The sequence below is a fragment of the Polyodon spathula genome, unplaced genomic scaffold (genome assembly GCF_017654505.1).
Source record: "Polyodon spathula isolate WHYD16114869_AA unplaced genomic scaffold, ASM1765450v1 scaffolds_732, whole genome shotgun sequence".
Classification (NCBI taxonomy): Eukaryota; Metazoa; Chordata; class Actinopteri; order Acipenseriformes; family Polyodontidae; genus Polyodon; species Polyodon spathula.
Window position 1 is genome coordinate 284,375 of NW_024472221.1, and position 12,060 is coordinate 296,434.

General features: G+C 39.8%; 1 protein-coding gene across 2 annotated transcripts in view; it reads left to right on the top strand.

Moving 5' to 3' along the window:
* The window catches only part of zzef1 (zinc finger, ZZ-type with EF hand domain 1), a 39,205-nt gene that overhangs the window by 7,866 nt on the left and 19,279 nt on the right, over positions 1-12,060 (top strand). For both annotated transcript variants that reach the window (XM_041240980.1, XM_041240981.1), the window contains exons 13-33: positions 86-301; positions 905-1,005; positions 1,857-2,023; positions 2,373-2,506; positions 2,617-2,687; positions 2,836-2,950; positions 3,250-3,412; positions 3,822-3,943; positions 4,093-4,215; positions 4,711-4,880; positions 5,168-5,249; positions 5,748-5,949; positions 6,271-6,428; positions 6,607-6,847; positions 7,176-7,255; positions 7,707-7,797; positions 7,917-8,448; positions 9,061-9,225; positions 10,702-10,821; positions 11,044-11,205; positions 11,668-11,797. In XM_041240980.1, coding sequence (XP_041096914.1) covers positions 86-301; positions 905-1,005; positions 1,857-2,023; positions 2,373-2,506; positions 2,617-2,687; positions 2,836-2,950; positions 3,250-3,412; positions 3,822-3,943; positions 4,093-4,215; positions 4,711-4,880; positions 5,168-5,249; positions 5,748-5,949; positions 6,271-6,428; positions 6,607-6,847; positions 7,176-7,255; positions 7,707-7,797; positions 7,917-8,448; positions 9,061-9,225; positions 10,702-10,821; positions 11,044-11,205; positions 11,668-11,797 — 3,345 coding nt within the window. The remainder of the gene's footprint in view (positions 1-85; positions 302-904; positions 1,006-1,856; positions 2,024-2,372; positions 2,507-2,616; positions 2,688-2,835; positions 2,951-3,249; positions 3,413-3,821; positions 3,944-4,092; positions 4,216-4,710; positions 4,881-5,167; positions 5,250-5,747; positions 5,950-6,270; positions 6,429-6,606; positions 6,848-7,175; positions 7,256-7,706; positions 7,798-7,916; positions 8,449-9,060; positions 9,226-10,701; positions 10,822-11,043; positions 11,206-11,667; positions 11,798-12,060) is intronic.

Sequence of the window (12,060 nt, forward strand, 5' to 3'; positions counted from 1 at the left end):
AAATGAGCATAATGTGCTGTGGTGAACTAAATATGCTTTGGCACTATCTATACTGACTTCCCAAGGGCTTCTCTCTTCTCTACAGTACGTGATGGTGAAGTTTTTATGCGCCAGGCAAGATACAGCAGAGCGTCTGGGGGTCCAGCAGCTGAGTGCCAGTGGCTACTTGCGGGAAGTTGCAGACAGTGAAGACAGCGAGGCTCTGACCCTGATGGGGGATAAGGCAGAGGGGGTCCTCGTGAGTGGGGTGACACTCCTCCAGAAGACACTCTACTTCATTCAGCAGCTTGCGCAGGACATGGTGTGTGAAGCTGTTTTAAGTAATAAATAGTTCTGCTGTGTTAGTGTATTGTTTGCAAGGGGCTTTGACTGGTAGGAGAGGTTCAAACCAGTGAAGACGCATATGGGGAGATCCTCATAATGTAAAAATGTGTATAGAATCAACTATTCCTTGGAATAAACCCAAATGCAATCTGAAAACTCATGCTGGGAGCTATGATATAAGTTAAGATTCAAGGTAGTTATTGTGCTTCTCATTTGGAATGTGCCTGATGGATAGACAGACAGACAGGATTGTTGCATAAGGTTCCACATTTCGAATGTTGTCATTGGGTGTTCTACTATAATCGCCTATTCCCAAGTATTTAAAATTTTTTTTTTTTTTTTGCATTTCATTTTTTACCACGCTAACCATTCAGCAGTCATAAATGCTTCTCTCGTCAAAGGCACAGAAGAGGTTAAGCACAAGGAACCCACTACAGCGTTGACCTTGTTTAAATTCAGATACCATACCAGATGTTTCAGTATGATATAATTTTTTCCACTTGCTCCAGGACAATTCCATTCCAATTCTTGGTAATGTGGCTGGTATTGAAATGAACTGAATGTGTTTATGAATCTCTAGGCACTGCAGAAAGAGACCATGTTTAAGCAGAGGCTACTTCTGGATTTCAGTGACCTCAACCTGCAGCTGTTCTGGAGCTTTTACAATAAACTAAGAAAGAAGTAAGTAGCATGGATAGGAGAAGACGACGTTCAGTTTTACATATGAATTCCTTTTGTGTCTTTTTACTATATCCTTCCATAAAACATACTTGGTTGACAGCCCAGTTTGTGTGCATTAAAACATAGTAACTCTTGCCTGCCTGTGAGCCAATAAGACCTTCTGCAATTTATAATGTGTCTGTATAAGACAATCGGAATTGTACAGGAGTCTAGATAGAGAGGATACTATGTGATTGTTCGTGGTATTCGGTTTTATTCACCGCTGGAGGATTTCCCGGTAAATCATGAGCCCCAACAGGGTTTATGTAAGGATATCTCCTAAGGGCAATATAACCGTATACCACAATCATTCAGTATTCTCATGCCACAAGTATATATTTAAAATAACTAGCAATAAAATATCTACATTTTCTATATTAAATCAATTAATTCTGGGATTATTAATTATAAGTCAGACGCAGGCAGATAGGTAACTGGCATTTCTTGTCTAAACTCGTTCTTAAGGAAATGGGAGTCCAAATCAAAACAACAGAAATTTGAAGTTATTTCAGACATTTTAAAGTTGTTATAAAACACATATAGTTGTCAGTGTAGTTTGAATACCGACACGCAGCGCCGTCCTGAATTTCAGCAGCACACCGCTGGATTGGATTGTAAACAAAGACGCATTCTAAACTAGTCCTGGTAAGCATGTTACTCCACTCAAGTGAGATAACAAAAATATATCCCATGCTAGATATATTCACTCTTGTGAGATGTATAATCTCACAACTTGAAGCACGTTTTTACATGACCTCATTGCATTGGTTTGATTATGATGTGTTTATTTCTGTTTGTCTTTGTTTGTTTAGCTTGGGGGAAGAGGCTGTTAAGGCACAGGTGTTACTGCTGCAGCTCCTGCAGAACTGTTTCCCAGTGCTGTCAACTTCTGAATTGCATGTGAAACAGCAAAACTCAAACAACAAGGGGACTGGCCAAATGGAGGCAGTGCAGGAACTCTACAGACACCTCTGCGAGGGTAAAGATCTGTGTCACAAAGGAGAGAACGTTGCATCTGTACCATTCCACGGCTCCAGCGGTCTGACCAAAAATTCCTATTGAACAAACCAAAGCAGTCATCATCTATAATACAGATTAAACAGTATTACAATGTCATGATGGAGTGTAGCAATGTGACTTCATGTCATCAGTAAGTTGCAGCTTGCAAGGATAATGCAGTTTATTAATTTGTTTTAGAAAATCATCTTGGAGCTCCTGTTACAAGTCTATACTTTAACCCATCAGTCTACATATAAAGCAGCTCTCTGTTTCTACTGCACTCATTTTAACTTGCTACTGATTTCTATTTTTTCCTTTCCCTGGAGCAGTAGTGGATGGTCCAGAAGGGGACTCCGCTGTTATGAAATATCTAAAGAAAGAAGCCATTACTACAGTCCTGAACGGAGCAGCCATCTTCTTCCCAGACCGGCAGACCAGGAGGAATCAGCTCTTTGCTATGATGGTAAAGTCTTTAACAATCAACAATGTAAATGGGATTATGAGATTTTGCACTTTTGCAGATTGTAAGAGGAACATATTCCCTTTTTTTTTTTTTTTTTTTTCTCCTTTTAGAAAAATATCACCGAGCAGGATCAGCCAGAGTCTGTCACGCTGACTTTTGAGTCCCTGTGCAATTACTTCAGGTGAGTGTGTCAACCAGTAATTTAGACAGATGCAGAGAAACTCGGTGCTGAGGGATGTTAAGGGTGTGAAGTTATTAAACACATACGGGCTATAGAGTACAGGAACATTTTAAATGTGTAAATATTGCCCTGTGTTTTGTTCTCACAGTGATCAAGACCCCACTGGGTTGTTGCTGTTGCCTCCCAAGGGCGCTCCTTCTGGTTTTGAGATCTCTCAGATTCTGACAGTCATGGACACCTTGCTATTGGTAGCAACTCGAGAGGTAAGAGGAAAGAGTGCTGAGCGCGACCGCAATCTGGACTTGTGGGAACAAACGCTGTTTTGGTAACTATTATTTGTTCTAAGCTGTAGATCAGGAGGGCATAAATAGAAGCTGAGTAAAAGAAAGTTTAGGACAAAAGGCAGATTCTGTCTAATTTTTTAGATAAATAAATAAATACATAATACATTGCCTTAGTAAGGGCAAATGGTGTGCTGAGACAGGACAAAATTTGATGTGATTTACACCATCGCTGTCCAGTGTGTTCTGATATTGGTCTGTATTCTGCGATGTTGTTTCAGTGTGAGATGATGATGATGGTGGAAGTCTCCCGGGGGGAGAGTCGAAAGGTCCTGTTCTCCCTGTTCTGGGCTCTGCAGGGCAGTCTTCTCTCCTGGTGCTACCTGCAGCTCAAAGGAGGGTTTCCTACCTCAGCGTCTCTCGCCAATGAAATCCTTGTGAAATGTAGGTTCAGGTCAGCTAGGCGGTGCTATTGGCTGTTTTATTCAGTGTCTCTGCCCAGTTTCCCCTTGTGTTGACATTAACAGTATTTGTAAAGCACTTCTTATTGTACATGATATCTGCTTTAATCTTCCCTATAGCTCCCACTGGGGATGCATATCATTGCATCTGTATGTCACACTTTTACATTTGTACACATTAATACGGTTGACGTAGGTTATATTGATCTGTTTTTTCATGATACTGACGGCCCTTGGTTTGTGTTTACAGATGTGGAGGGGGATTTATGTTAACTTTTTTGTATGTGTTTTTTAAAAACATTGTAATTGCAAAGATGTTTTGAATAGATTTAGTTGCAAAGTGTTTGTATATATTTGCAGCATTTAATAATGTTTTAATTTTCTTCCCCTAGATGTCGAGCAGTTCCTGTCCAGCTCCCACTCCACCTTGGCTTCCCTGCTAGCGAAGCACAGTGGGAAGGAGATCGTGGAGAGACTGAACAACTCTGTTCTGGCCATGGCGACAAGGCAGCTGGTACTGGAGATAATCAAATATGTCACATTGAAGTTCTTTTTAGAAAAGGATTTCAATAAAGACAACTGCTGACAATTTAGTTGTAAAAAACATGTTTGTTATAAATCGTGATCATATGTTTACTGCAGTTTTTTTTCACCTTGTTCCAGGTAATCTTTCTGCTGGAGTTTTGTTCCTTAGATATCCCTCACTGCAACCTCCTGAGAACATCTGCCTCCTTCATAGAATTATTCAAGCGCCTGTGCAGTGAAACTGAAGACAGTTTTACCAAGGTACAAGCAACTACTCTATTATCTACTCTATACTCATGTGTTCTTATTTATTGTGTTCTTGTTATTAATTCATATAAATGTAGAGGTAAAAAAAAAACATTTTAAGTGTCTGGTGGCAAATCTTGTCACAGTTCCCTGGAACAAGTAAACGTTAGAGATCAGTGTAGGGGAATCATTTGAAAGTTGGGAACAATAGCTCAGGTGTCTGTTCTGCTTGTTGCCTGGCCAGTGGCAGGTCTTGAATCAGTCTCTTCCTGATTCTTCAGTCATATATTTTACCCTTCCCTGAAACGCTAAGTTGTTGAAATTATTAGTTTTAAGGCGTAGAGGATTTAATTGTTAGGAGTGGCAGATTTCTGCCTCAAACCATCTAAAACACCCTAGCTTTGGCTACTGATTTTAAAATGTGTTGTCTTTTTCTGTTCAGATGAATTGTAGAGAATTGTCAGCAATCTCTGCAGCCTGATTTTAAAATCTGTTGTCTTTTCTGTTCAGATGGATGTGGAGAATTGCCAGCAGCCTCAGAAGCCTGTGCTGCTCCGTACCTGGAATCTGGAATCTCCTCACAACTATGAGAACAACAGACACGAAACCACCACTTTCCTGTGTCCTGGAGCTACCTCTTTCGAGGTGGAGTTTGATGAAAGATGTGAAACAGAAAAGAGGTAATGTGAAGCAGCCTTTATTTTTTACCATATATTTGTTTCTGTTTACCATAATATTCTTTCTGGTGTTTGGAGATGGGGCATGTGCAGTGGTAAGTTAATATAAATTCATGTTAATTTATGGCATTGAATAAATATTTATTTTGCTGGTTACAGTTGTAGTTTAAAAAATATATATATATACAATAAGGAAAAAAGGAACACGTTGTAATTTTAAATACTTAACCTGAATTGTAAATCAAATAGATTTTCTTGCTGCATATAATAATTGTGTTTGTTGCTTTCAGGTATGACTACTTGGAGTTCACAGATTCCAGAGGAGGAAAAATCCGCTATGACATGAAGGTTGGCACAGAGAAGTGGCCCAAGGTAGGGTGATCCTATATACCGTGTGCTGGGCTACAGGAGTCTGATATCAACTGTTATACGCGTTAATTGTTAGAAACCTTGTGCTTCTAAGCAACTTTAAACTACTTTTTGGTCATCACAGTGTACAGCAGGGTTTACTTTTCCATATATGCTTTAAAGTCTTGACAAATATGTATTTTGATGTTTCTTGCTGTATTTCTGAAAACTACCCGGAAAGCCAGCAAATCAGGTAGAATTCGTATCTGTGGGTTAGCAATGCCCAGATGCCACATGAATGAAGGTCCTGTCTCAAATCAATCCCCTGTATAACGAAATGTAATACAACCTGGTTTAAAGATATACTTCTAATAAAGATTTGAATCTGGGCACAGATATAGAAGTGTCCCACTGCAGTCTAGCTTACTCAATTTTCCAAAGCATTGGTGATATCTGGAACCATCATAAAAAAGCACCTAGCAAACTGTTTCTCATGTTTTTGTGGTTTGTTTTAACCCACAGAAAGTGACCTACAAGGCAGGTCCTCGCCTGCAGTTTCTGTTCCACTCTGATAGCAGTAACAATGAGTGGGGCTACAAGTTCACAGTGACTGCTTACGGCCTGCCTGACATCACGATGTCCTGGGCCTCCGATTTACAGCTGCTTGTTTCCAGGCTCATGGGTCGCCTGGCTTCTCGCACAATGGCCCTGAAATCCCCTTATGGTAAGACTGTGTGTGCATTGCTCATCCTGATGCACTGCAAGCTATCATGAAGGGAAAATATACACTGTTAATCCACAATGATGCACTAGTTCTTCTTTTGTGTCTTGCATTATACATATAATTACATTTACGTAAAATAATTGAAAGGGTTAAAACAGGATATATATATATATATATATAATAAATAAATAAAATAAATCTGGCTGGCAAATTATATTCCTATTGGAATATCTGAATAGTTTGTAAGTTGCTAGTCCAGTTGTAAAGTTTACATGTAAGGAATACTAAATGATGGTGTGATTGTCTTGTTTTTTTTTCCAGAGATCAGGTGTGTCAAAGAGCTACCCCCTGGAAAATCTGCCCTTGTTCTGAACTCCCCACTGTGGAAAACTGTCTTTAAGCACGGGCTGTGCACAGATGTCAGCGCCTCAGAAGCTGTGATAAATGACAAGATCTCACAAACAGTAGACACAGCAAAGGTACTTCTACTCAAATGTATGAAATGATGCAGCCATGTACTAAAGCAGTGATTCGTTTTTACCTGTACATTCAGTTACTACAGATGCTTAGCTTGTGCAGTAATGTGCTACTGATAGTATTAAAAGAGCAATGTTAAAAAAAAATTTAAAAAATCTGTAATCCTCTTTCTGTTTTTAGGTGCATGCCTCTCCTGGTGACGAGCTCAAATGTTTTCTTATCGAATTTGCCAGATGGGATCCTTCCCAGGATGCCTCTGATCCCAGGACAGAGCTCATGAAATGGCTCATGCAAGCCTGCAAGAAGCAGCCGCCCAGGAATGAGATAGCTGGAGGGTTAAAGGTCGACCAGGCTGTCAATGCCATCTTTGCCTCAATGGTGTATCACACCCCTGCCCTGCACAGAGCACTGATGAACTATGGTAAGGTCCTGACCCAGTGTTTCTAACCTGCCTAAACCAACGCTGATGCATACAGTGCGGTAAACATCTTTATTGAAGGAGCACTGAATATATTCTAAGGTCTGTCTGTTTTTTCCTTTTCAGTGCCTTTTGTTTTATATGGTCTGATTGAATGAGCTGCAAAGCTAACTGCTCATTCTAGGACCTTTTTAAAACTCACCCCTTTTGGGGGCGGTGGGTGTGGTTCCGGTGATATTAATACAGAGTTGAAGGGTGGCAGTATTAATGTCCCTCACTATTTTTAGATCATTAAAATTGAGCCACGCATGTGTTTTTTTTTTTTTTGCAGTTTCTTGCGGGGGTCAGGCTGCTCTCAGTGAGGAGTTTGTACAGGTGTATGCGCTGGCTGAGGGCTTCAGAACCTGGATGGTGAGTTGTTGTTGCTGTGTTGTTTTTATTTTAGATTATCCTGCACTTTTATATTGCTGTATTGTGATAGCAATTTGGGATAAATTGTAAACTCCTACCAAAATTGTTCAAAACAGATCCTAAACTTTTTGCACTTGGCGTTCCTTATTTTCTCTATCCTTATGCTAGGCACTGGAGAATGGAGTTGCCTGTTCCATAGCATAGCTATTAATGCATGCAAGCAAAGTGCTCTATTGTTTTTCCAATGTGTTTTACTCCCTGCACTGATTTTAAATCTATATCTATGTTTTAATGTAGGAATAGTGTTTCTGTGCATTATTCATTATACTGTGGTATTTTCTACCTGCCCTACAATACCCCAGCTGATGCATTTGCTGTACTCATTGTAAGTACAGAATTGTGTGCCTGATATTTCAGATTTTAAATGCATCTACATTTTTTTTTTCTGTAGCTTGAAATGAAGCAAAAGTACCTGGTTGGAAAAATTAATAAAACTGATAAGCAAGAGGTAGATCCCAGCGAGGTGAACATGGAATCCCTTGGTAAGTGAATTGCAGCGTTCTTTACTTGGCTGCTAGTTATTATTTTGTGTACTGCTTGCATGTAACCTCCCACACCTGAGTAATTGCATTTTCTTTTCTGCTTCTCTTTCATTTTGTAGCTCTCACTTGCATTGAAAAGAGCCTTCTCCTTTTTAAATTCAACCACAGTGGAACTCTGAAACAACATGACAAAGTCAAGAATGAAGCCCTGGACTCCAGAGATGAAAGAAACGGAAGAGCTGTGCTTACGCGCCAGAGATCAGTCTCCATATCCGAGGGGGATTTCCAGGCTAGCCCTTCTGCATCATCACTTCCAGCTGAGGCAGCTGTCAGGGACCCTGAAGCAAGACAGCAAAGCCAATCGAAAGAGCCCAGCGCCACGTCAAAGCCTCTGACTGCAGATCCCAGCCAAGGAGTGGCATCTGCAGTCCCTCTCATCACAGCCTCCTCAGACAGCGCTCTGCCTCAGCAAGGGGATCCATCCTCTCCTTCCACGCCAACCCGCAAATTACCTTTCAGCAGGGGGCGCCTGAGACTGCTGTCCTTCAGATCCATGGAGGAGGCGAGGGTAGTCCCTTCCATCAAGGAGAAGTACCCCATCTTGAAGCACATCAGTGACTTTATGAAGGATCAAGCAATCTGCCAGTCAAAGTAAGCCCACAGTGCTTGGTGGAACAGAAAGCTATAAGCACACAACATGTGGACTGGTCTGAGAGATTTTATATATGACAACAGGTGTCAGATCCTGCTGCAAAGTTTGAACTGTCAAAAAATGACCCCTTATGGGAAACTTGTATATCCATAAGAATTTATTTTACAGGTTTCCTGTCTAGACCCTTATAAAAGTTTACCATAGTAATAAAGCATAGTGAAAGCATTGGTAACCATTGTAATATATAGCAAGCTATGGTAAAGCATATTAATAAACCTAGCAAACCTGGCTAAACTAGGTAAATGCATTGCATAACAAAGGGGAAATCATGGTAAAAGCACAAAAATGATATGCAAAAATACAGCGATAAACTTTTTCTTTTAAAAGGGGAGCCTGGGTAAATCATTACTGATTAGAAGACTGGTGTGACCTGATTGCTTCACAGGCATTTGGTAAAAATGACCTGTCTGTTATTTATTCATGAGTGTCCAGCAGAGTGAGGAGGGTCAGGAGATTTGGTTGTGCATGTTCTACTGAAGAGGGGAAGTTGTATTTAAACCTGTAGACCTATATAAAGCTTTTTAACAGATGCATTAAATTTTTGTTTGCAGTGTTCTACAAGTTCTTGAGCTGAAGAAAACGCAGGCACAGAGTGTGTGTGAGGTGCTGAGGATGGTGTGCCAGTGTTTGGATTCCCTTGGAAGACCTCACCTTTTTCAGGCCCCCTGCATTCTATTCTTGCAGGAGCTCCTAGCATGTCAGAAGGACTTCACGAGGTATGAGAAAGTACGATAATATATAAAGATAACCCAATTAATGTGCAATGGTTTTCTTTGATTAGCACTCTTAATTCTCTCAGATGAGTTCAAGATCATATAGATGATAATTGGCAATAAAATATGAAACACTGTTAATCTCTTAATGAATTTGATCAGGTATACTGTACAAAAATAGAAAAGGAAATTAGTACCAATATTAGCACTAGTCAGTATATTAATCTCAGCAAGCAGTAATATTCAGATAATATCTCCAGCTTCAGTGTAAAGATCAATTACGTTTAAAAGCAAGCATTCTAGTTGTCTATAATTTGCCTTTTATATAAAAGCTAAATACTGTTGTCAATGAATGCAGGCAGGATAGCTGTTTGAGTGAGTATGAGTCCGTAAATATCACAATAAAATCCAAATGAATTGTAATTAATAGGATATTACAAAATCATAATTTAATTGGTTATAAATAAATATATATATATAATATATCCTTCAATTAGAATTCATAGCTACAACACCCGTTCATTTATTCTTAAAAACAACTCCAGCACCTGTTATTCAATTCCGTGGATCACTTTAATTCTTCAAACTGTTTATCTGGTAAATTACTTTCATGAAATATTAAAATTAGCCCTTTTGTTATGGAGCAATGTATGAAACACCCATTTTACATTTCACAACATCAGGCTTTCTGCAAATGCACATTCGTTGCATCTTCCCAGTGTAGTTTACTGTAATTCTCTATTCTTTAGTTCAGTTAGAGCAATACTTTACTTGTGTCCACAGTGTTGATACAGCGTGTGACTCGGCAGGGTGTGTCCTTTCAGGATTTTATTAATAAAAGCCAGTATTCTTCCAGTGAAACTGACCGCTCTGGTAGGATAGCAGAGACTCTTAATTCATTAATTGTTAACTTTCCCTTTCTTCAGTGGTGATTCCAGGTAATGGAGATCATTTTTAAGCCATTTAAACAATATTTAAGTTCTCTTCCAAGTTTATTTGTTTTGGGGTGTTTTTCTGGATATTCTTACAGCTGGCTGTTCCAGTTGTTGTTCTCTGCTCATCATTTCTCTGGCTGGCTAGACAAAAAAAAAAAAAAAAAAAAAAAAATCAGAACAAAGAAAAGCACTTTTTACCTTGTACCCTTGACTTGTTTTCCTTGAACTTGCAACTCGTTACTAGAGTTACCAAATTGAGCTTCAGCAGTTAGCAGAAAAGACAGTGGTTTTATCATTGGTTGCTATGGAGATGAGGCCAGCTCTTCTTCTAATTTCTTTGTCACAAATTGCAGGTGCTGGAGTTTTTTTTTTTTTTTTTAATTATAAAGATGACCCTTCACTAACTTTTATAGTTCTACAAAAGCATCCTACACATTTTGCACAAAAAAGAACATGCAGAAAAAAATATAACTCAAGTGCTTGGAGAAAAAGCGTATTAAAATTGTACAGCAGTTTCATTCTTCTATTTCTTTTGTTTCTGCAGTTATTTTAGACACCTGGATGGTTGTGGAAAGCAGTTGCGGGAGGAGGTGAGGCAGTCCTTCTACCAGCTTGTGCTGCTGCTGTTGAATGCGGTGCAGACCTTCAACAACCTGCATGACAAGTAAGAACCTGTTTGCAGTATTTAAATCATCCGTAAGTCCTGTTTGTTAAATTTAGACCCATTGGGACAAAACAGAAAAAGCCATGAGGGCTTAAGAGCCCTTGAATTATATAATTGGATGTTTTGATTCTTAGTTCAGTGAAAGTAACAGTTAAGGCTTTGAAAATACTCCCAGTTGTGTTGAGACAGTCTAATGCTCTTTTGTTGCTTCTCCACCTGCAGGACTTTGCTTCCTGCTCTGTCCTGTGTGCAAACCTGCCTGCTGCACCTCTTAGATATGAGTTGGGAAGTGCAGGATCTCTCCTTGTTCATTGATATTAAACTGCCAGACCTCCTCCTGACCATGTCCCAGGAGAACATCAGCGTCCACGACATTGCAATCAGGTACAAATCAAAGCCTTATTGGTGAATTACTGTTTTAACATTGCACTGTGTCGTTTAATATGCAGGATGCTGCCCTGTTCATGACACACATTGTACACTGATGTGTGGAGACTAGTTGGAGATTAAGGGTTAGTAAACTGCTAATAACACTAGTATTCTGCTTCACTGGTGACTATGCCATTCCTTTTGGAGGCTGTGTGGTCCAGTGGTTAAAGAAACAGGCTTGTAACCAGGAGGTACCCGGTTCAAATCCCAGCTCAGCCACTGACTCATTGTGTGGCCCGAGCAAGTCACTTTGTGTTCCATTTTTTGGGTGAGACGTTCTTGTAAGTGACTCTGCAATTGATGGATAGTTCACACACCCTAGTCTTGTATCTTGTAAAGCACTTTGTGATGATGGTTCACTATGAAAGGCACTATATAAAAATAAAGATGATGATTATTATTATTGTTGTTTCCCAGCCAGTGGACGGAAGATGATGAGATTGCGGACTATGAGCGCAACATGGAGTGGATGGAGGAATGTCAGGATGGGATGTTTGAGAGGTGGTACGACAAGATTACTCAGGCAGCCCCAGAAGACAAAAGAAAGGTAGGTAGTATTCAAATACAATTTCAGTAACTGTGCTGTCAACCTTTGTGTACACAGCCTATATACTTTTTATGTTCTTGGTAATACTGTATGTGAAAAAGTAGCAGAAAAGAAAACTAAAGTTAACAAGCGATACACAGCTCTCCATTCAACCCAGTCTGCCAGTCCCTGTCAATATGAAGCACTGCTTTCTGGTCCCTAGTTGTAGGAGAGGGCTCTCACTGTACTTCTGTATTTTGATCCCGTTTCTTTCCGTGTTTCCT